This window comes from Heptranchias perlo, chromosome 11 (assembly GCF_035084215.1).
Source record: "Heptranchias perlo isolate sHepPer1 chromosome 11, sHepPer1.hap1, whole genome shotgun sequence".
NCBI lineage: Eukaryota > Metazoa > Chordata > Chondrichthyes > Hexanchiformes > Hexanchidae > Heptranchias > Heptranchias perlo.
Window position 1 is genome coordinate 1,078,940 of NC_090335.1, and position 23,245 is coordinate 1,102,184.

Consider the following 23,245-nt stretch of genomic DNA (forward strand, 5'->3'; position numbering starts at 1 on the left):
CGTGTAGGTACACTCTGCTGTACACTGCCCTGTACTCCCTGTCCCCTCGTGTAGGCACACGCTGCTGGACACTGCCCTGTACTCCCTGTCCCCTCGTGTACGCACACGCTGCTGTACACTGCCCTGTACTCCCTGTCCCCTCATGTAGGTACATGCTGCTGTACACTGCCCTGTACTCCCTGTCCCCTCGTGCACGCACACGCTGCTGTACACTGCCCTGTACTCCCTGTCCCCTCATGTAGGTACACTCTGCTGTACACTGCCCTGTACTCCCTGTCCCCTCGTGGAGGTACACTCTGCTGTACACTGCCCTGTACTCCCTGTCCCCTCGTGTGGGCAGACACTGCTGTACACTGCCCTGTACTCCCTGTCCCCTCATGTAGGTACACGCTGCTGTATACTGCCCTGTACTCCCTGTCCCCTCATGTAGGTACACGCTGCTGTATACTGCCCTGTACTCCCTGTCCCCTCGTGTAGGTACACTCTGCTGTACACTGCCCTGGACTCCCTGTCCACTCGTGTAGGCACACGCTGCTGTACACTGCCCTGTACTCCCTGTCCCCTCGTGTAGGTACACACTGCTGTACACTGCCCTGTACTCCCTGTCCCCTCGTGTAGGCACACGCTGCTGTACACTGCCCTGTACTCCCTGTCCCCTCGTGTAGGCACACACTGCTGTACACTGCCCTGTACTCCCTGTCCCCTCGTGTACGCACACGCTGCTGTACACTGCCCTGTACTCCCTGTCCCCTCGTGTAGGCACACACTGCTGTACACTGCCCTGTACTCCCTGTCCCCTCGTGTACGCACACGCTGCTGTACACTGCCCTGTACTCCGTATACCCTCGTGTCCGCACACGCTGCTGTACACTGCCCTGTACTCCCTGTCCCCTCGTGTAGGCACACGCTGCTGTACACTGCCCTGTACGCCCTGTCCCCTCGTGGAGGTACGAACTGCTGTACACTGCCCTGTACTCCCTGTCCCCTCATGTACGCACACGGTGATGTACACTGCCCTGTACTCCCTATACCCTCGTGTACGCACACGCTGCTGTACACTGCCCTGTACTCCCTGTCCCCTCGTGTAGGCACACGCTGCTGTACACTGCCCTGTACGCCCTGTCCCCTCGTGTAGGTGCACGCTGCTGTACACTGCCCTGTACTCCCTGTCCCCTCGTGTAGGCACATGCTGCTGTACACTGCCCTGTACTCCCTGTCCCCTCGTGTAGGCACACGCTGCTGTACACTGCCCTGTACACCCTGTCCCCTCATGTAGGTACACTCTGCTGTATACTACCCTGTACTCCCTGTCCCCTCGTGTAGGCACACGCTGCTGTACACTGCCCTGTACTCCCTGTCCCCTCGTGTAGGCACACGCTGCTGTACACTGCCCTGTACTCCCTATACCCTCGTGTAGGTACACTCTGCTGTACACTGCCCTGTACTCCCTGTCCCCTCGTGTAGGTACACTCTGCTGTACACTGCCCTGTACTCCCTGTCCCCTCGTGTACGCACACGCTGCTGTACACTGCCCTGTACTCCCTGTCCCCTCGTGTACGCACACGCTGCTGTACACTGCCCTGTACTCCCTGTCCCCTCGTGTAGGCACACACTGCTGTACACTGCCCTGTACTCCCTGTCCCCTCGTGTACGCACACGCTGCTGTACACTGCCCTGTACTCCCTATACCCTCGTGTACGCACACGCTGCTGTACACTGCCCTGTACTCCCTGTCCCCTCGTGTAGGCACACGCTGCTGTATACTGCCCTGTACTCCCTGTCCCCTCGTGTAGGCACACACTGCTGTACACTGCCCTGTATTCCCTGTCCCCTCGTGTACGCACACGCTGCTGTACACTGCCCTGTACTCCCTGTCCCCTCGTGTAGGCACGCGCTGCTGTACACTGTCCTGTACTCCCTGTCCACTCGTGTACGCACACGCTGCTGTGCACTGCCCTGTACGCCCTGTCCCCTCGTGGAGGTACACACTGCTGTACACTGCCCTGTACTCCCTGTCCCCTCGTGTACGCACACGGTGATGTACACTGCCCTGTACTCCCTATACCCTCGTGTACGCACACGCTGCTGTACACTGCCCTGTACGCCCTGTCCCCTCGTGTAGGTACACTCTGCTGTACACTGCCCTGTACTCCCTGTCCCCTCGTGTAGGTACACTCTGCTGTACACTGCCCTGTACTCCCTGTCCCCTCGTGTACGCACACGCTGCTGTACACTGCCCTGTACTCCCTGTCCCCTCGTGTACGCACACGCTGCTGTACACTGCCCTGTACTCCCTGTCCCCTCGTGTAGGCACACACTGCTGTACACTGCCCTGTACTCCCTGTCCCCTCGTGTACGCACACGCTGCTGTACACTGCCCTGTACTCCCTATACCCTCGTGTACGCACACGCTGCTGTACACTGCCCTGTACTCCCTGTCCCCTCGTGTAGGCACACGCTGCTGTATACTGCCCTGTACTCCCTGTCCCCTCGTGTAGGCACACACTGCTGTACACTGCCCTGTATTCCCTGTCCCCTCGTGTACGCACACGCTGCTGTACACTGCCCTGTACTCCCTGTCCCCTCGTGTAGGCACGCGCTGCTGTACACTGTCCTGTACTCCCTGTCCACTCGTGTACGCACACGCTGCTGTGCACTGCCCTGTACGCCCTGTCCCCTCGTGGAGGTACACACTGCTGTACACTGCCCTGTACTCCCTGTCCCCTCGTGTACGCACACGGTGATGTACACTGCCCTGTACTCCCTATACCCTCGTGTACGCACACGCTGCTGTACACTGCCCTGTACGCCCTGTCCCCTCGTGTAGGTACACTCTGCTGTACACTGCCCTGTACTCCCTGTCCCCTCGTGTACGCACACGCTGCTGTACACTGCCCTGTACTCCCTGTCCCCTCGTGTAGGCACACGCTGCTGTACGCTGTCCTGTACTCCCTGTCCCCTCGTGTAGGCACACGCTGCTGTACACTGCCCTGTACTCCCTGTCCCCTCGTGTAGGCACAAACTGCTGTACACTGCCCTGTACTCCCTGTCCCCTCGTGTAGGTACACTTTGCTGTACACTGCCCTGTACTCCCTGTCCCCTCGTGTACGCACACGCTGCTGTACACTGCCCTGTACTCCCTGTCCCCTCGTGTACGCACACGCTGCTGTACACTGCCCTGTACTCCCTGTCCCCTCGTGTAGGCACACACTGCTGTACACTGCCCTGTACTCCCTGTCCCCTCGTGTACGCACACGCTGCTGTACACTGCCCTGTACTCCCTATACCCTCGTGTACGCACACGCTGCTGTACACTGCCCTGTACTCCCTGTCCCCTCGTGTAGGCACATGCTGCTGTATACTGCCCTGTACTCCCTGTCCCCTCGTGTACGCACACACTGCTGTACACTGCCCTCTACTCCCTGTCCCCTCGTGTAGGCACACACTGCAGTACACTGCCCTGTACTCCCTGTCCCCTCGTGTAGGCACACACTGCTGTACACTGCCCTGTACTCCCTGTCCCCTCGTGTACGCACACGCTGCTGTACACTGCCCTGTACTCCCTGTCCCCTCGTGTAGGCACACACTGCTGTACACTGCCCTGTACTCCCTGTCCCCTCGTGTAGGTACACTTTGCTGTACACTGCCCTGTACTCCCTGTCCCCTCGTGTACGCACACGCTGCTGTACACTGCCCTGTACTCCCTGTCCCCTCGTGTACGCACACGCTGCTGTACACTGCCCTGTACTCCCTGTCCCCTCGTGTAGGCACACGCTGCTGTACACTGTCCTGTACTCCCTGTCCCCTCGTGTACGCACACGCTGCTGTACACTGCCCTGTACTCCCTGTCCCCTCGTGTAGGCACACACTGCTGTACACTGCCCTGTACGCCCTGTCCCCTCGTGGAGGTACACGCTGCTGTACACTGCCCTGTAGTCCCTGTCCCCTCGTGATGCAATATAGGTCGATATCTTGTTAGAATGAACCCAATAACAGATATAATTTAGTATAATTATAATTAACAGTAGAATGGAATGTACGATGAATCTATGTATCTATAAACGTAAACTGTCCTGGGTATGAACCATGTAACGTGTGTCCAATCAGAAAGGGCTGGTGGTCCGAGAAGGATGCATGATGGTTATTATAGTCAAGTTTGCAATTAAAACTAACAGAACTCTAAGACAACATTAAAGTGGGAATTAACAGACCTTGGAGAAATCACAGGGCTCAGGGAGAATGTGCTGTGACACTATGGGAGTCTTTCAGAAGGGAGATTGAGACCATACAATGGCAACATGTTCCCGTAAAGGTCAAGGGTGGTTCCAAGAACTCCAGGGAACCTTGGATGTCAGGGGATATACGAGAATGGATTAGGAAAAAAAGGAGGGCTTTTGGCAGATACAAAAGGCTAAAGACGGAGGAAGCCCTAGAGGAGTACAAAAAGAGCAGGGGGATACTTAAAAAGAAATTAGGAGATCAAGGAGGGGCCATGAAATAACACTGGCGAGCAAAATAAAGGAAAATCCTAAGATGTTTTATAAGTATATTAAGGGTAAGAGGATAACTAGGGAAAAAATAGGGCCCATTAGGGACAAAAATGGCAATCTGTGTGTGGAGCCGGCAGATGTAGGAGGGGTTCTAAATGAATTTTTTGCATCTGTTTTCACTATGGAGAAGGACGATGTAGACAGAGAAATACGACAGGGGGACTGTGATATACTCGAACATATTAACATCGAGCGGGAGGAGGTATTGGCGGTTTTAGCAGGCCTAAAAATGGATAAATCCCCAGGCCCGGACGAAATGTATCCCAGGCTACTGTGTGAGGCAAAGGAGGAGATTGCGGGGGCTCTGACACATATATTCAGAACCTCTCTGGCCACAGGGGATGTGCCAGAGGACTGGAGAACCGCTAATGTAGTACCATTATTCAAGAAGGGGAGTAGGGAAAAACCGGGAACTACAGGCCAGTGAGCCTAACATCAGTGGTAGGAAAATTATTGGAAAAAATTCTGAAGGACAAAATTAGTCTCCACTTGGAGAAGCAAGGATTAATCAGGGATAGTCAACATGGCTTTGTCAAGGGAAGATCATGTCGGACTAATTTGATTGAATTTTTTGAGGGGGTGACTCGGCGTGTGGATGAGGGTAACGCAGTGGATGTGGTATACATGGATTTCAGTAAGGCCTTCGATAAAGTCCCCCACAGGAGACTGGTCAAGAAGGTACGAGCCCATGGAATCCAGGGTGCCTTGGCACTTTGGATACAAAACTGGCTTAGTGGCAGAAGGCAGAGGGTGATGGTCGAAGGTTGTTTTTGTGACTGGAAGCCTGTGGCCAGTGGGGTACCACAGGGATCTGTGCTGGGGCCCTTGCTGTTTGTGGTCTACATTAACGACTTGGATATGAATGTAAAAGGTATGATCAGTAAGTTTGCTGATGATACAAAAATTGGTAGGGTAGTAAATAGCGAGGAGGATAGCCTCAGTCTGCAGGACGATATAGATGGGTTGGTCAGATGGGCGGAACAGTGGCAAATGGAATTTAACCCGGAAAAGTGCGAGGTGATGCACTTTGGAGGGACTAACAAGGCAAGGGAATACACAATGAATGGGAGGACCCTAGGCAAGACAGAGGGTCAGAGGGATCTTGGTGTGCAAGTTCACAGATCCCTGAAGGCGGCGGAACAGGTAGATAAGGTGGTAAAGAAGGCATATGGGATACTTGCCTTTATTAGCCGAGGCATAGAATATAAGAGCAAGGAGGTTATGATGGAGCTGTATAAAACACTGGTTAGGCCACAGCTGGAGTACTGTGTGCAGTTCTGGTCGCCACACTACAGGAAGGATGTGATCGCTTTGGAGAGGGTGCAGAGGAGATTCACCAGGATGTTACCAGGGCTGGAGCGCTTCAGCTATGAAGAGAGACTGGGAAGATTGGGTTTGTTTTCCTTGGAGCAGAGGAGGCTGAGGGGGGACATGATTGAGGTGTACAAAATTATGAGGGGCACAGATAGGATGGATACTAAGGAGCTTTTTCCCTTCGTTGAGGGTTCTATAACAAGGGGGCATAGATTCAAGGTAAAAGGCGGGAGGTTTAGAGGGGATTTGAGAAAGAACTTTTTCACCCAGAGGGTGGTTGGAGTCTGGAACTCACTGCCTGAGAGGGTTGTGGAGGCAGGAACCCTCACAACATTCAAGAAGCATTTGGATGAGCACTTGAAATGCCATAGCATACAAGGCTACGGACCAAATGCTGGAATATGGGATTAGATGAGACTGGGCTTGATGGCCGGCGCGGACACGATGGGCCGAAGGGCCTCTATCCGTGCTGTATAACTCTATGACTCTATGACTATAGTGTCCAAAGACATGTAGATAATGGGACTGAAGGTGAAATAAATCAAGGAGTGACCCAGGCTCAGGCCTCTCTATCTCGAGCCCCGGCAAGCTAGTGAACAGAAGTCTGTTTATACAAACTGTGTCCTGTGAAGGCTGGCAATGTAACTCTAAGATAAGGTATCGTTAAGTCTGTAACAAGGCACAGATGGTACCAGGAGTGGCTTGGAATGTAACTTCTAAAGGGTGAGAGACATGATTAATGGTGAGGCTGAGAGATGTGGATGTGATAGTGAACGGCCACATAGACTGAAAAAAGGGGATAAGAAGAGACCTCAAAAGCTGAGGAAGGCGCACAAGATTCTGGTGAGGAAAAAGAGAACTCTTCAGTCAACAGAACACAGAGAGAGAGAGAGAGACCGCACCACAGTCACTTGGAGGGATAGAGAGAGAGAGAGAGAGACCGTGTCACAGACACTCGGAGGGATAGAGAGAGAGAGAGAGAGAGAGAGAGACCGCACCACAGTCACTTGGAGGGATAGAGAGAGGGAGAGAGAGAGAGAGAGAGACCGCACCGCAGACACTTGGAGGGATAGAGAGAGAGAGAGAGAGAGACCGTGTCACAGACACTCGGAGGGATAGAGAGAGAGAGAGAGAGAGAGAGAGACCGCACCACAGTCACTTGGAGGGATAGAGAGAGAGAGAGAGAGAGAGACCGTGTCACAGACACTCGGAGGGATAGAGAGAGAGAGAGAGAGACCGCGTCACAGACACTCGGAGAGATAGAGAGAGAGAGAGAGAGAGACCGCGTCACAGACACTCGGAGGGATAGAGAGAGAGAGAGAGAGAGACCGTGTCACAGACACTCGGAGAGATAGAGAGAGAGAGAGAGAGAGAGAGACCGTGTCACAGACACTCGGAGGGATAGAGAGAGAGAGAGAGAGAGACCGTGTCACAGACACTCGGAGGGATAGAGAGAGAGAGAGAGAGAGAGAGAGAGACCGCGTCACAGTCACTTGGAGGGATAGAGAGAGAGAGAGAGAGAGAGAGAGACCGTGTCGCAGACACTTGGAGGGATAGAGAGAAAGAGAGAGAGAGACCGCACCGCAGACACTTGGAGGGATAGAGAGAGAGAGAGAGAGAGAGAGACCGCACCACAGTCACTTGGAGGGATAGAGAGAGAGAGAGAGAGAGAGACCGTGTCGCAGACACTTGGAGGGATAGAGAGAGAGAGAGAGAGAGAGAGACCGAGCCGCAGTCACTTGGAGGGATAGAGAGAGTGAGAGAGAGAGAGAGACCGTGTCGCAGACACTTGGAGGGATAGAGAGAGAGAGAGAGAGAGAGAGAGAGACCGAGCCGCAGTCACTTGGAGGGATAGAGAGAGTGAGAGAGAGAGAGAGACCGAGCCGCAGACACTCGGAGGGATAGAGAGAGAGAGAGAGAGAGAGAGACCGCACCACAGTCACTTGGAGGGATAGAGAGAGAGAGAGAGAGAGAGAGACCGTGTCGCAGACACTTGGAGGGATAGAGAGAGAGAGAGAGAGAGAGAGACCGAGCCGCAGACACTTGGAGGGATAGAGAGAGTGAGAGAGAGACCGTGTCACAGACACTTGGAGAGATATAGAGAGTGAGAGAGAGAGAGAGAGAGAGAGACCGCACCGCAGACACTCGGAGGGATATAGAGAGAGAGAGAGAGAGAGAGACCGCACCGCAGACACTCGGAGGGATATAGAGAGAGAGAGAGAGAGAGAGACCGCACCACAGTCACTTGGAGGGATAGAGAGAGTGAGAGAGAGAGAGAGAGAGACCGCGTCGCAGACACTCGGAGGGATAGAGAGAGAGAGAGAGAGAGACCGTGTCGCAGTCACTCGGAGAGATAGAGAGAGAGAGAGTGAGAGAGAGACCGCACCGCAGACACTCGGAGGGATAGAGAGAGAGAGAGAGAGACCGTGTCACAGACACTTGGAGAGATATAGAGAGTGAGAGAGAGAGAGAGAGAGAGACCGCACCGCAGACACTCGGAGGGATATAGAGAGAGAGAGAGAGAGAGACCGCACCGCAGACACTCGGAGGGATAGAGAGAGAGAGAGAGAGAGAGAGACCGTGTCGCAGTCACTCGGAGAGATAGAGAGAGAGAGACCGCACCGCAGACACTCGGAGGGATAGAGAGAGAGAGAGAGAGAGAGAGACCGAGCCGCAGACACTCGGAGAGATAGAGAGAGAGAGAGAGAGAGACCGCGTCGCAGACACTCGGAGGGATAGAGAGAGAGAGAGAGAGAGAGAGACCGCGTCGCAGACACTCGGAGGGATAGAGAGAGAGAGAGAGAGAGAGAGACCGTGTCGCAGTCACTTGGAGGGATAGAGAGAGAGAGAGAGAGAGACCGCACCGCAGACACTCGGAGGGATAGAGAGAGAGAGAGAGAGAGAGAGACCGCACCGCAGACACTCGGAGGGATAGAGAGAGAGAGAGAGAGAGAGAGAGACCGCACCACAGTCACTTGGAGGGATAGAGAGAGAGAGAGAGAGAGAGAGAGAGACCGTGTCGCAGACACTCGGAGGGATAGAGAGAGAGAGAGAGAGACCGTGTCACAGACACTCGGAGGGATAGAGAGAGTGAGAGAGAGAGAGAGAGAGACCGTGTCGCAGACACTTGGAGGGATAGAGAGAGTGAGAGAGAGAGAGAGAGAGACCGTGTCGCAGACACTTGGAGGGATAGAGAGAGAGAGAGAGAGAGAGAGAGACCGCGTCACAGTCACTTGGAGGGATAGAGAGAGAGAGAGAGAGAGAGACCGTGTCGCAGACACTTGGAGGGATAGAGAGATTGAGAGAGAGAGAGAGAGACCGTGTCGCAGTCACTTGGAGGGATAGAGAGAGAGAGAGAGTGAGAGAGACCGCACCGCAGACACTCGGAGGGAGAGAGAGAGAGAGAGAGTGAGAGAGACCGCACCGCAGACACTCGGAGGGATAGAGAGAGAGAGAGAGAGAGAGAGAGACCGAGCCGCAGACACTCGGAGGGATAGAGAGAGAGAGAGAGAGAGAGAGACCGTGTCGCAGTCACTCGGAGGGATAGAGAGAGAGAGAGAGAGAGAGAGACCGAGCCGCAGTCAGTTGGAGGGATAGAGAGAGAGAGAGAGAGAGAGAGACCGAGCCGCAGTCACTTGGAGGGATAGAGAGAGTGAGAGAGAGAGAGAGAGAGACCGCACCGCAGACACTTGGAGGGATAGAGAGAGAGAGAGAGAGAGAGAGACCGAGCCGCAGTCACTTGGAGGGATAGAGAGAGAGAGAGAGAGAGAGAGAGAGACCGCACCGCAGACACTTGGAGGGATAGAGAGAGTGAGAGAGAGAGAGAGAGACCGTGTCGCAGTCACTTGGAGGGATAGAGAGAGAGAGAGCGAGAGAGAGAGAGACCGAACCGCAGACACTTGGAGGGATGGAGAGAGTGAGAGAGAGAGAGAGAGACCGTGTCGCAGTCACTTGGAGGGATAGAGAGAGAGAGAGAGCGAGAGAGAGAGACCGTGTCGCAGACACTTGGAGGGATAGAGAGAGTGAGAGAGAGAGAGAGAGAGACCGTGTCGCAGTCACTTGGAGGGATAGAGAGAGTGAGAGAGAGAGAGAGAGAGACCGTGTCGCAGTCACTTGGAGGGATAGAGAGAGAGAGAGAGAGAGAGAGACCGCACCGCAGTCACTTGGAGGGATCGAGAGAGAGAGAGAGAGAGAGAGAGAGACCGTGTCGCAGTCACTTGGAGGGATAGAGAGAGTGAGAGAGAGAGAGAGAGAGACCGTGTCGCAGTCACTTGGAGGGATAGAGAGAGAGAGAGAGAGAGAGAGAGAGAGAGACCGCACCGCAGTCACTTGGAGGGATAGAGAGAGAGAGAGAGAGAGAGAGACCGCACCGCAGACACTTGGAGGGATAGAGAGAGAGAGAGAGAGAGAGAGACCGCACCGCAGTCACTTGGAGGGATAGAGAGAGAGAGAGAGAGAGAGAGACCGCACCGCAGACACTTGGAGGGATAGAGAGAGAGAGAGAGAGAGAGAGACCGCACCGCAGACACTTGGAGGGATAGAGAGAGTGAGAGAGAGAGAGAGAGACCGTGTCGCAGTCACTTGGAGGGATAGAGAGAGAGAGAGCGAGAGAGAGAGAGACCGCACCGCAGACACTTGAATGGATAGAGAGAGTGAGAGAGAGAGAGAGAGACCGTGTCGCAGTCACTTGGAGGGATAGAGAGAGAGAGAGAGCGAGAGAGAGAGACCGTGTCGCAGACACTTGGAGGGATAGAGAGAGTGAGAGAGAGAGAGAGAGAGACCGTGTCGCAGTCACTTGGAGGGATAGAGAGAGAGAGAGAGAGAGAGAGACCGCACCGCAGTCACTTGGAGGGATAGAGAGAGAGAGAGAGAGAGAGAGAGACCGTGTCGCAGTCACTTGGAGGGATAGAGAGAGTGAGAGAGAGAGAGAGAGAGACCGTGTCGCAGTCACTTGGAGGGATAGAGAGAGAGAGAGAGAGACCGCACCGCAGTCACTTGGAGGGATAGAGAGAGAGAGAGAGAGAGAGAGACCGCACCGCAGTCACTTGGAGGGATAGAGAGAGAGAGAGAGAGAGAGAGAGACCGCACCGCAGTCACTTGGAGGGATAGAGAGAGAGAGAGAGAGAGAGACCGCACCGCAGTCACTTGGAGGGATAGAGAGAGAGAGAGAGAGACCGCACCGCAGTCACTTGGAGGGATAGAGAGAGAGAGAGAGAGAGAGAGACCGAGCCGCAGTCACTTGGAGGGATAGAGAGAGAGAGAGAGAGAGAGACCGCGTCACAGTCACTTGGAGGGATAGAGAGAGTGAGAGAGAGAGAGAGAGAGAGAGACCGCGTCACAGTCACTTGGAGGGATAGAGAGAGTGAGAGAGAGAGAGAGAGAGACCGTGTCACAGTCACTTGGAGGGATAGAGAGAGAGAGAGAGAGAGACCGTGTCGCAGACACTTGGAGGGATAGAGAGAGAGAGAGAGAGAGAGAGACCGCACCGCAGACACTCGGAGGGATAGAGAGAGAGAGAGAGAGAGAGAGACCGTGTCGCAGTCACTCGGAGGGATAGAGAGAGAGAGAGAGAGAGAGACCGCACCGCAGACACTTGGAGGGATAGAGAGAGAGAGAGAGAGAGACCGTGTCGCAGTCACTCGGAGGGATAGAGAGAGAGAGAGAGAGAGAGACCGCACCGCAGACACTTGGAGAGATAGAGAGAGAGAGAGAGAGAGAGAGAGAGAGAGTGAGAGAGACCGCACCGCAGACACTCGGAGGGATAGAGAGAGAGAGAGAGAGAGAGAGAGAGAGACCGTGTCGCAGTCACTTGGAGGGATAGAGAGAGAGAGAGAGAGTGAGAGAGACCGCACCGCAGACACTCGGAGGGATAGAGAGAGAGAGAGAGAGAGAGAGACCGAGCCGCAGACACTCGGAGGGATAGAGAGAGAGAGAGAGAGAGAGAGACCGAGCCGCAGACACTCGGAGGGATAGAGAGAGAGAGAGAGAGAGAGAGAGACCGTGTCGCAGTCACTCGGAGGGATAGAGAGAGAGAGAGAGAGAGAGAGACCGAGCCGCAGTCACTTGGAGGGATAGAGAGAGAGAGAGAGAGAGAGAGACCGAGCCGCAGTCACTTGGAGGGATAGAGAGAGTGAGAGAGAGAGAGAGAGAGACCGCACCGCAGACACTTGGAGGGATAGAGAGAGAGAGAGAGAGAGAGACCGAGCCGCAGTCACTTGGAGGGATAGAGAGAGAGAGAGAGAGAGAGAGACCGCAGACACTTGGAGGGATAGAGAGAGTGAGAGAGAGAGAGAGAGTCCGTGTCGCAGTCACTTGGAGGGATAGAGAGAGAGAGAGAGAGAGAGAGACCGCACCGCAGACACTTGGAGGGATAGAGAGAGAGAGAGAGAGAGAGAGACCGCACCGCAGACACTTGGAGGGATAGAGAGAGAGAGAGAGAGAGACCGTGTCGCAGTCACTTGGAGGGATAGAGAGAGAGAGAGAGAGAGAGAGAGAGACCGCACCGCAGACACTTGGAGGGATAGAGAGTGAGAGAGAGAGAGAGAGAGACCGCACCGCAGACACTTGGAGGGATAGAGAGAGAGAGAGAGAGACCGAGCCGCAGTCACTTGGAGGGATAGAGAGAGAGAGAGAGAGAGAGACCGCACCGCAGACACTTGGAGGGATAGAGAGAGTGAGAGAGAGAGAGATAGACCGTGTCGCAGTCACTTGGAGGGATAGAGAGAGAGAGAGAGAGAGAGAGAGACCGCACCGCAGACACTTGGAGGGATAGAGAGAGAGAGAGAGAGAGAGAGAGACCGCACCGCAGACACTTGGAGGGATAGAGAGAGAGAGAGAGAGAGAGAGAGACCGTGTCGCAGTCACTTGGAGGGATAGAGAGAGAGAGAGAGAGAGAGAGAGACCGCACCGCAGACACTTGGAGGGATAGAGAGAGTGAGAGAGAGAGAGAGAGAGACCGTGTCGCAGTCACTTGGAGGGATAGAGAGAGAGAGAGAGAGAGAGAGACCGCACCGCAAACACTTGGAGGGATAGAGAGAGAGAGAGAGAGAGAGAGACCGTGTCGCAGTCACTCGGAGGGATAGAGAGAGAGAGAGAGAGAGACCGTGTCGCAGTCACTCGGAGAGATAGAGAGAGAGAGAGAGAGAGAGAGACCGTGTCGCAGTCACTCGGAGAGATAGAGAGAGAGAGAGAGAGAGAGACCGTGTCACAGACACTCGGAGAGATAGAGAGAGAGAGAGAGACCGCACCGCAGACACTTGGAGGGATAGAGAGAGAGAGAGAGAGAGAGACCGAGCCGCAGTCACTTGGAGGGATAGAGAGAGAGAGAGAGAGAGAGAGAGACCGTGTCGCAGTCACTCGGAGAGATAGAGAGAGAGAGAGAGAGAGAGACCGAGCCGCAGTCACTCGGAGAGATACTTCCAAGGTTTCAAGGAACAGACTGTGACTATTTCTCTTTGTTAACCTTTTTATACTAATTGTGATGTGTTTAATAAATCTGTTTTGCCTTTAACCATAATACCAGTACCGCGGGGGTCTTGTTGTTGTCATGAACCAGTCCTTGGATTGGATTAAATTGTAATCCTGAGAGTAGGGGCTTTAAATCCTACAATCTATAATGTGCTGGAAGTTGTGAGCTGATAACAGGGTGAGGGCAATGGGGCACCAGTGGGGCCGTAGTGAACGATGGCACCAACAGGGTATCTCCTTAATCAATTAAATTTAAGGATTGAGAAAGAAACAGAGGAACAGCAGAGAAGGAGGGTGAATTAGATCAAATCAGGTTCAGAAAGAGAAATAAAGAGAGGGAAAGAAAGATTGGATTAAGAGAGAAAAAAAAGTCAGAAAGAAGTAAGAAAAAATTTAAAAATTTAAACTTGACATTTTAAAAATCTTCAGCAACAATTCACTCCGTGAAGGAATGAGACTGAACAGTTTAAATTGCCCAATTTCTGGGCCAGAGAGGTTGATTGTTACGTTATCAATTATCACATCGATAAAAATGTTCTTGTGCTCTTAAACACCAGTTCTAACTTTCTGTGACCAGGTTAAGGGGCAATTAACGTGCAAACCCAGCAAGTTCTTATCAATAACGGGGAGGTTACGGGCGAGACGCCGTTTGCGAGAGGCTCAAATCGCCCAGCAAGTTCCAGAGACTCACAACTCACAGCGTATCTCTTCACCCCCTGAACCTGCGGGACGATTTGCGTCGTTAACACACGGTTATTTTTCCAGCAAGATTCAGCCCGATGTCTCAGCTTCAATCACTGGTCAGTTAATTAATATCAGTCAGGTGGCACTAAGGGTTTACCACGATTGGTCTCGGCACTCCTGGTCTATGGGGGGGAGGAGGTGCAAAGTCAGCCAAGGTTCTTGCTTCTCATCAGGATACAGGGACTCACGTAAAGTCCATCAGTAGACTTTAGGTGAGGGCCAGATTGGGGTCAGCTCTGATGCTCTTCACAGTTGAAGAGCCAAATAACACATGTTGTCTAGGCTCAAACATGAAGGTTGGTAATTAAATGGGGGAGTGGGGGAGGGAGGAGGGGCGGGGAGGGGCGAGGGTGGAGGGAGGGAGCGGGGTGGGGGAGGGGAGGGAGAGATGGAGCGGGGAGAGGGTAGAGGGGGAGGGGGTAGGGAAGGGGCAGGGGAGGAAGTGGGGGAAAGGCCGGACGAGGGGACGGGGTGGGGTGGGGAGAGAGAGGTGGAGGCAGGGGAGGGAGTGATACCAGGAAGGCGGAGGTGCTGCAGAATTAAAATTTGTTCATTCCATTTTCCCCTCGGCAGCCGGCCAGATTGAGCAGCTGAGTCCCTGCCGGGCAGGAAAGCCTGTGGTAGAAGGCCGCAGCTGGGGAACGTTGGGTATAATCCACAGCAACCAGGAAGATCTGAGCTGGAGATCGTGGGGCGGGGAGATAGAGATCTCCTGCCCATCGTTGCAGGGTTAAAACTCCTCCATTGTATCACATAGTCACCCAGCTATGACTTTAGTTCGATCTGTATTATTGAATCATGTATTAATAAAAATTCATGAATTTTAAAACATGAGATCTTTGGTAAAAGTTAAGGTCTGAGTGTTATCGAAGAGTGTCCTATGATGTACTAAAAGACAGAATATAGCCTGGCACGTACCTCCCATCTCCCAATGCTGCGTCGAACTTGTGCACCAACACCTTCAGACTGCTCCACAGCGAGAACTATTTGGACAATTTTTCTAATAGACATCGTAGCCTTGGTAACGATATAGGTTCACTCTACAATAAGGGATAAAACACACACAGACTTAATTAACTGCTCACTCTTCAAACATCGAGGAACCATTAAAATACATCGAAAAGAAATTGTAATTACAATATTTAAAATACAATATAGGGATGAGGGACTTCAGTTATGTGGAGAGACTGGAGAAGCTGGGATTGTTCTCCTTAGAACAGAGGAGGTTAAGGGGAGATTTGATAGAGGTGTTCAAAAACACGAAGGGTTTTGATCGAGTAAATAATGAGAAACTGTTTCCAGTGGCAGAAGGGTCGGTAACCAGAGGACACAGATTTAAGGTGATCGGCAAAAGAACCAGAGAGGAGGAATGAGGAGAATATTTTTTACGCAGCGAGTTGTTATGATCTAGAATGCACTGCCTGAAAGGGTGATGGAAGCAGATACAATAATAACTTTCAAAAGGGAATTGGATAAATAGTTGAAAAGGTGTAAATATGCAGGGCTATGGGGAAAGGGCGGGGGAGTGGGACGAATTGGATAGAACTTTCAAAGAGCTGGCAGCGGCTGACTGGCCTCCTTCTGTGCTGTCAAACTCTATAATTCTATGCTAAATCTAAAAGAAGAGAAGGAAAAAAACACGTTAACGTAAATAAAGAGAAAGGGGGTAATTTTAACCCCCAAGGATGGGGGTCACAGCTGCAAAATGTTTGGACTCTGCATTCCCAGTGGGAAGTCTGGACTTTTACCACCCATGTTAAACCCAGAAGTGGAGCCGGGTTGCAGTTGTGACCGAAAAAACAACTATTTGTAACTCCCTCCTGACTCCAACCCACCTGTTCTTGGGGGTTCAAATTATCACTAAACTGTTTCAATTGCGAGAGGATTGGTAGTTGTAAAAAAGCTGATTTTATGGGGATGAGAATGGAACTAGGGTAAATAAACTGGAGAAATTTACTGACAAATAAAGAAATAGAACAGCAGTGGGAAACATTTAGAGTCCAGGAGAAATATATCCCACTAAAAAGCAAAAGCAAACGAGTCGGTGATGATACACCATGGATAAATGAAGAAATAAGAGTAATATTGAAACTAAAGAGAAAAGAGAAGACTGAGGGGTGACCTGATAGAGGTCTTTAAGATTATGAAAGGGTTTGATAGGGTAGACATAGAGAAGATGTTTCCACTTGTTGGGGAGACCAGAACTAGGGGCCATAAATATAAGATAGTCACTAATAAATCCAATGGGAAATTCAGGAGAAACTTCTTCACCCAGAGAGTGGTGAGAATGTGGAACTCACTACCACAAGGAATAGTTGAGGCGAATAACATTGATGCATTTAAGGGGAAGCTCGATAAACACATGAGGGAGAAAGGAATAGAAGGATATGGATAGCCTGATAGGGTGAGATGGAGTAGGGAGGGAGGAGGCTCGTGTGGAGCATAAACATCGGCATGGACCTGTTGGGCTGAATGGCCTGTTTCTGTGCTGTACATTCAATGTAATTCTATGTAAAATATATAGTAATGGCTTTAGAGATCTCATCATTTAGATCCTATCTGCGCAATTAAAAGAAATGAACATTTTTTTATTTGAAGAAGTTATTTTTTTGCTCCTAAATAATTACAGAAGTGGGGAGAATGTTTAGCAAGCTCTCTGACATTAATATCTGATATGGCGTGTAGGCACATGCTGCTGTACACTGCCCTGTACTCCATGTCGCCTCATGATATGTTCATAAGGGCTGTCCTCCTTATCAGGGTTAGAACTACCATTTTGGAACTAAGACCCCAAGCACCTGGACAGTTCCATCTTACATTTTGTCTGGTATTAAAATAACCTGTTTATTGGGTATAAAAGATGCAGCATAGATTCACCAGGATCCGGCCAGGGATGGGTTATGAAGAGAGACTTGAGAAGATTCAGCTTTTCCTCACTAGAGTGGATAAGGTTAAGGGGTGGCCTGATGGAGATTATCAGACAGTTATGATCAGGTAAATACTAATAGATTGCTTCCACATTTAAGATAATCACCAAAAGAATTAATGAGGAGGTGGAAGAAATGTCTTTCCACAGTGGATGATGAGAATGTGGGATTCTCTGCCACCAACTGCTATTAAGGCTCAGTCTGTAAATTCTTTTCAAAGGAAATTAGATAGAAAAAAGGGAATATTAAAGGATATGGTATCAAGCAAGAGATTAGAATTAAATCTTGTAACATACAATGAGAGAGGGTTAATTAATAATCTCACAGTAAAAGAACCTCTGGGGAAGAGCGATCATAATATGATAGAATTTCACATTGAGTTTAAAAGTAACGTACTTAAGTCAGAAACTAGAGTTTTAAACTTAAATAAAGCCAATTACATAGGTATGAGGGGCAAGTTGTCAAAGGTAGATTGGGAAATTAAATTAAAGGGTTTGACAGTTGAAAAGCAATGGCAAACATTTAAAGAAATATTTCAATATTCTCAACAAATATACATTCCATTGAGAAATAAAAACCCCACAGGAAAAGTGATCCACCCGTGGCTAACTAAAGAAGTTAAGGAGAGTATTAGATTGAAAGAAGAGGCCTATAATGTTGCCAAGAAGAGTTGTAAGCCTGAGGATTGGGAGAGATTTAGAAACCAGCAAAGGACGACCAAAAAATTGATAAAAGGGGAGAAAATAGAATATGAAAGTAAACTAGCAAGAAATATAAAAACAGATTGTAAAAGTTTCTACAAGTATGTAAAAAGGAAGAGAGCAGCAAACGTAAACGTTGGTCCCTTAGAGGCTGAGACAGGAGAAATTATAATGGGGAATCAGAAAATGGCAGATGCATTAAACAAATATTTTGTATCTGTCTTCACAGTAGAAGACACAAAAAGCATACCGGAAATAGTGGGGAACCAAGGGGCTAAAGAGAGTGAGGAACCTAAAACAATTAATATGACTAGAGTAAAAAGTCCGGAAAAAATAACGGGACTAAAAGCCGATAAATCCCCTGGACCTGAGGGTTCTAAAAGAGGTGGCTGCAGAGATAGTGGATGCATTGATTGTGATCTTCCAAAATTCTCTAGATTCTGGAACGGTTCCAGCGGATTGGAAGGTAGAAAATGTGACCCTGCTATTGAAGAAAGGAGGGAGAGAGAAAACAGGGAACTACAGGCCAGTTAGCCTGACATCAGTCATCGGGAAAATGCTGGAATCCATTATTAAGGAAGTGGTAACAGGGCACTTAGAAAATCATAATATGATTAGGCAGAGTCAACATGGTTTTATGAAAGGGAAACCGTGTTTGACAAATTTATTGGAGTTTTTTGAGGATGTAACTAGCAGGGTAGATAAAGGGGAACCAGTGGATGTCGCATATTTGGATTTTCAAAAGGTGCTACATAAAAGGTTGTTACACAAGATAAGGGTTCATGAGAAGGGGGGGTAATATATTAGCATGGATAGAGGATTGGTTAATGGACAGAAAACAGAGAGTAGGGATAAACGGGTCATTCTCGGGTTGGCAGGCTGTAACTAGCGGGGTGCTGTTAAAAGAAGCCAGGGAGGAATTAGCAGAGGCTTTAACAATCATTTTCTAAACTTCACTAGATACAGGCGTAGTGATGGATGATTGGAGGACTGCTAACATTGTACCGTTGTTTAAAAAGGGAGCGAAGGATAGACCGAGTAATTACAGGCCAGTCAGTCTAACCTCGGTGGTGGGCAAATTATTAGAATCAATTCTGAGGGACAGAATAAACTGTCATTTAGAAAGGCACGGGTTAATCAAGGACAGTCAGCACGGATTTGTTAAGGGGAGGTCGTGTCTGACTAACTTGATTGAATTTTTCGAGGAGGTGACAAGGAGGGTCGATGAGGATTGATGATGTAGTGTACATGGATTTTAGCAAGGCTTTTAACAAGCTCCCACATGACAGACTGGTCAAAAAAGTAAAAGCCCATGGGATCCAAGGGAAAGTGGCAAATTGGATCCAACGTTCGCTCAGTGGTGGGAAGCAAAGGGTAATGTTTGATGGGTGTTTTTGCGACTGGAAGGCTGTTTCCAGTGGGGTTCCCTAGGGCTCGGTAATAGGTCCCTTGCTTTTTGTGGTATACATTAACGATTTGGATTTAAACGTAGGGGACATGATTAAGAAATTTGTGGATGACACAAAGATAGGCCGTGTGGTTGATAGTGAGGAGGAAAGCTGTAGACTGCAGGAAGATATCAATGGACTGGTCAGGTGGGCAGAAAAGTGGCAAATAGAGTTCAATCCGGAGAAGTGTGAGGTAATCCATTTGGGGAGGGCAAACCAGGCAAGGGAATACACAATAAATGGGAGGATACTGAGAGGTGTAGAGGAACAGAGAGGGACCTTGGAGTGCATGTCCACAGATCCCTGAAGATAGCAGGACAGGTAGATAAAGTGGTTAAGAAGGCATATGGAATACTTTCCTTTATTAGCCGAGGCATAGAATATAAGAGCAGGGAGGTTATGCTTGAACTGTATAAAACACTAGTTAGGCCACAGCTTGAGTACTGTGTACAGTTCTGGTCACCACATTACAGGAAGGATGTGATTGCACTAGAGAGTGTGCAGAGGAGATTTATGGGGATGTTGCCAGGACTGGAGAATTTTAGCTATGAGGAAAGATTGGATAGGCTGGGGTTGTTTTCCTTGGAACAGAGGAGGCTGAGGGGAGATTTAATTGAGGTGTACAAAATTATGAGGGGCCGAGATAGAGTGGATAGGAAGGACCTATTTCCCTTAAAGGAGGGGTCAGTGACCGGGGGGCATAATTTAAAGTAATTGGTAGAAGGATTAGAGGGGAGCTGAGCAGAATTTTTTTCCCCCAGAGGGTGGTGGGGGTCTGGAACTCACTGCCTGAAAGGGTGGGAGAGGCAGAAACCCTCAACTCATTTAAAAAGTACCTGGATGTGCACCTGAAGGGCTACAGACCAAATGCTGGAGAGTGGGATTAGGCTGGGTGGCTCATTTCTCAGCCGGCGCTGACACGATGGGCCGAATGGCCTCCTTCTGTGCCGTACATTTTCTTCTATGATCAGCTTTTTTGAAGTTGTTTGTCAGGTTTTTAGCGTATGTTTCTTGTAATTCCCTTCACCCATGGTGTATTTCTGGTGACTGGGCCCTAGACTTTACCTGGGACAGTCTCTCCTTCCGAAGGAGAAGTGTGAAGCCTATACTGAGTGCAGTGCTCTAAATGAAGTGTGACCAGCACTCGACTTTTACTTTCATATTCTTTAGCCCAGAAATTCCTCGAATTCCAGCAATTCGGGCCCAAAGGCCAGCTTGGGGCAGGGGAGGGGGGCGGCACAATTTGGGGCAGATTCCCAATCCATCAAATTGCTCCCAGTGGGAGGGGCTGCTTCAAATGCCTACCCCAGCTGTGTTGCCCAATATTTTGGGGTCATTTCTAGGGGTGTGCCTGGGCTTCCCTGGGAATTCCACCCAAAAAGCCCCCGATAGCCTCAGTGGGACCGACATCTGTGGAGAGAAGGCACGACTACTACTACAACAACAACAACTCGTATTTACATAGTGCTTTTAATGTAGTAAAATGTCCCAAGGTGCTTCACAGGAGCCATTATCAAACAAATTTGGACACCAATCAACATTAGGAGATATTAGGGCAGGTGAGCAAAAGCACAGTCAGAGAGATAGGTTATGAGGAGCATCTTAAAGGAGGAGAGAGAGGCAGAGAGGTGGAGAGGTTTAGGGAGGGAATTCCAGAGCTTAGGGCCGAGGCAGCTGAAGGCACGGCCGCCAATGGTGGAGCGATTAAAATCGGGGATGCGCAAGAGGCCAGAATTGGAGGAGCGCAGAGATCTCGGAGGGTTGTAGGGCTGGAGGAGATTACAGAGATAGGGAGGGACGAGGCCATGGAGGGATTTGAAAACAAGGATGTGAATTTTAAAATTGAGGCATTCCCAGACCGGGAGCCAATGTAGGTCAGTGAGCAAAGGGGTGATGGGTGAACGGGACTCGGCGCGAGTTAGGATACGGGCAGCAGAGTTTTGAATGAGTTTATGGAGGGTGGAAGATGGGAGGCCGGCCAGGAGAGCAAGTACCACTGTCGGCCTAAAGCTGCAAAGACAAATGGGCCTCGATATTACCAGGGAGGCAGGTTGGCAGCGGGGGGTCGACTGGGCGCGTGGGTAACCTGTCCAGTAAAATCGGTGGGCTCCCCACTTGATCACGAGTAAATTGAAGCCACTTACCTTGGCTTCTGGGTTGGAAACCTGCGGAGTGGGCGGACTGCGCACCCGCATCACAGGCTGTCAGCTGGAGGAGCCCTATTTAAAGGGACAGTCCTCCAATGCCGCTCCTGCAGCAAAGAACCAAAATTATAGAATGGAGCAGCCCAGGGGAAAGGCTGCTCCAAGATTCAGCGAGGCCTCACTCCAGGTCTTACTGGATGGGATGAGGAGGAGGAGGGAGATCTTCTACCCGGTGGACGGGAGGAAGTGGCCTGCCTCTGCCACCAAGAAGGCCTGGCTCGAGGTGGCAGAGGAGGTCACCAGCAGCAGCAACGTCTCTCGCACCTGGATCCAGTGCAGGAAGCGCTTCAATGACCTAACTAGGTCAGTCAAAGTGAGTTCACTTACTCATTCTCCTACACCCCGTCTTCCACATCACCACCCCCACCCCACAACTCATTCTACACTGCCAACACTACTCTATCACATCACTCCTCACACTCACTCAAACCTCATCCTCAACTTACCTGCACTTACTCACCTCCCCATTACTCACCTCCCCAGTACTCATCCCGCCACTACCACTCAACCCAATCCTCATACAATCTCATGGCTCTATCTCATACTCACCCACTGATGCATCTCTTTCACGGCCAGCCTCACCCAACCTGCCACTACCTGTGCTGCAGCCACAGGGGATGCATCACGTATGAGTAGTAGGAAGCGTAAGGCAAAGGTTTCGTGAGCACAAAGGGGATGCACAAGGGTGTTTGACGGTTTGTCATGTTTTTTATTTATATTTGATTTTGGTTCAACTCACATTAAATATTATATTGTCACCACTACTGCCACGTCTTGGCCATTCTTGACTGGCTTGTGCAATAAGTCTCTTTCATGAGGTTCTCCATGAACACCCACACTTGATGCCACCCATTGGGTCACCCTACAGTGGGTGTATGTGTAGTTGCACGACTGTTTTGTGCAGGTGCCTGTGGCGCAGCACTGTGTTGTGGAGCTCCACGTGGCGGAGGTGGACGGTGTGCCTGGCGAGGCTGGTGATGTTGCTCGTCCTCGGATGAAGTGATGAATGCAGCCATGGCGCCCCCCCCATCCTGACGGTGTGAGTTTGAGGGGGTCCACAAAGTAGATAAATGTGTTTGCACAGCAGAGTTTAGGGTATGAATTAATAATTTTGAGTGGAAAGACAAAGGTGTTGCAGCCAAAACTTAGTCTGAAGTGACAGAGTGCCCTGCTGCAATAAATGAGGTTTTCCCCCCACGTGTCAAATAATCCTTTGCATCTCCCACTGTCTGCTGGCTGAAACACGTCTGCTCCAACAGGGAGTGTTTCCCACAGCACGGGAAACACGCTGAGGATCATTCAAAATCGCACCCCTGCCAAAATCTCCAGTCAATGAGGTCTTTCAAGTACCTCAACTAGGTAAGTAAGGATTTAAATTATCATCCCGCCGGCTTTAATTGCCGGTGGGAGTCCCGCATGCGGGGGCTGCGCGCTCACCCGAACACGTCACTGGGGAACCTGGAAGTGGGTGGGTTGGAGCCGGGCTCCGGGATTCCCCGATTTTACGAGTCCCCCCGGCTCTAATGCATCCGCTTGGCCATCCGAAAATCGAACCCTTAGTTCCATTAAATTGAGATGTTTCACACCTTTACCTGTTCAGACGGTAATAATAGTCGGAAAGCTCCCACAGAATGTTCACAAAAGCAACAGAAAGGGCTCAGGGAGATTGCAAACACTGACAGTGACTCAGCAGAGTGAGAGGGCAGGGAGACAACCAGGCAAACCAGTTCTCCAAATTGCATCAGGTGCACAGGGATGGCGTTCACTATTTGTACATATTCATTCACTGAAGCTCCACCCACTCCCTTTTGCTGAGCTCCCACCAAGCAGAATCTGCCTATGATCAGGTATCAGGTATCAGCACTGCAAAGGGATGATGTCATTGAGGGT

General features: G+C 50.7%; 1 protein-coding gene across 2 annotated transcripts in view; it reads right to left on the reverse strand.

Moving 5' to 3' along the window:
• Positions 1 to 23,022, reverse strand: part of pir (pirin) — a 218,651-nt gene extending 195,629 nt beyond the window's left edge. For both annotated transcript variants that reach the window (XM_067992258.1, XM_067992257.1), the window contains exons 1-2: positions 22,948 to 23,022; positions 14,994 to 15,115 (exon numbers count right to left, since the gene is read on the reverse strand). In XM_067992258.1, coding sequence (XP_067848359.1) covers positions 14,994 to 15,086 — 93 coding nt within the window. In that variant the 5' untranslated portion in view covers positions 15,087 to 15,115; positions 22,948 to 23,022. The remainder of the gene's footprint in view (positions 1 to 14,993; positions 15,116 to 22,947) is intronic.
• Positions 23,023 to 23,245: the final 223 nt, after the last annotated feature.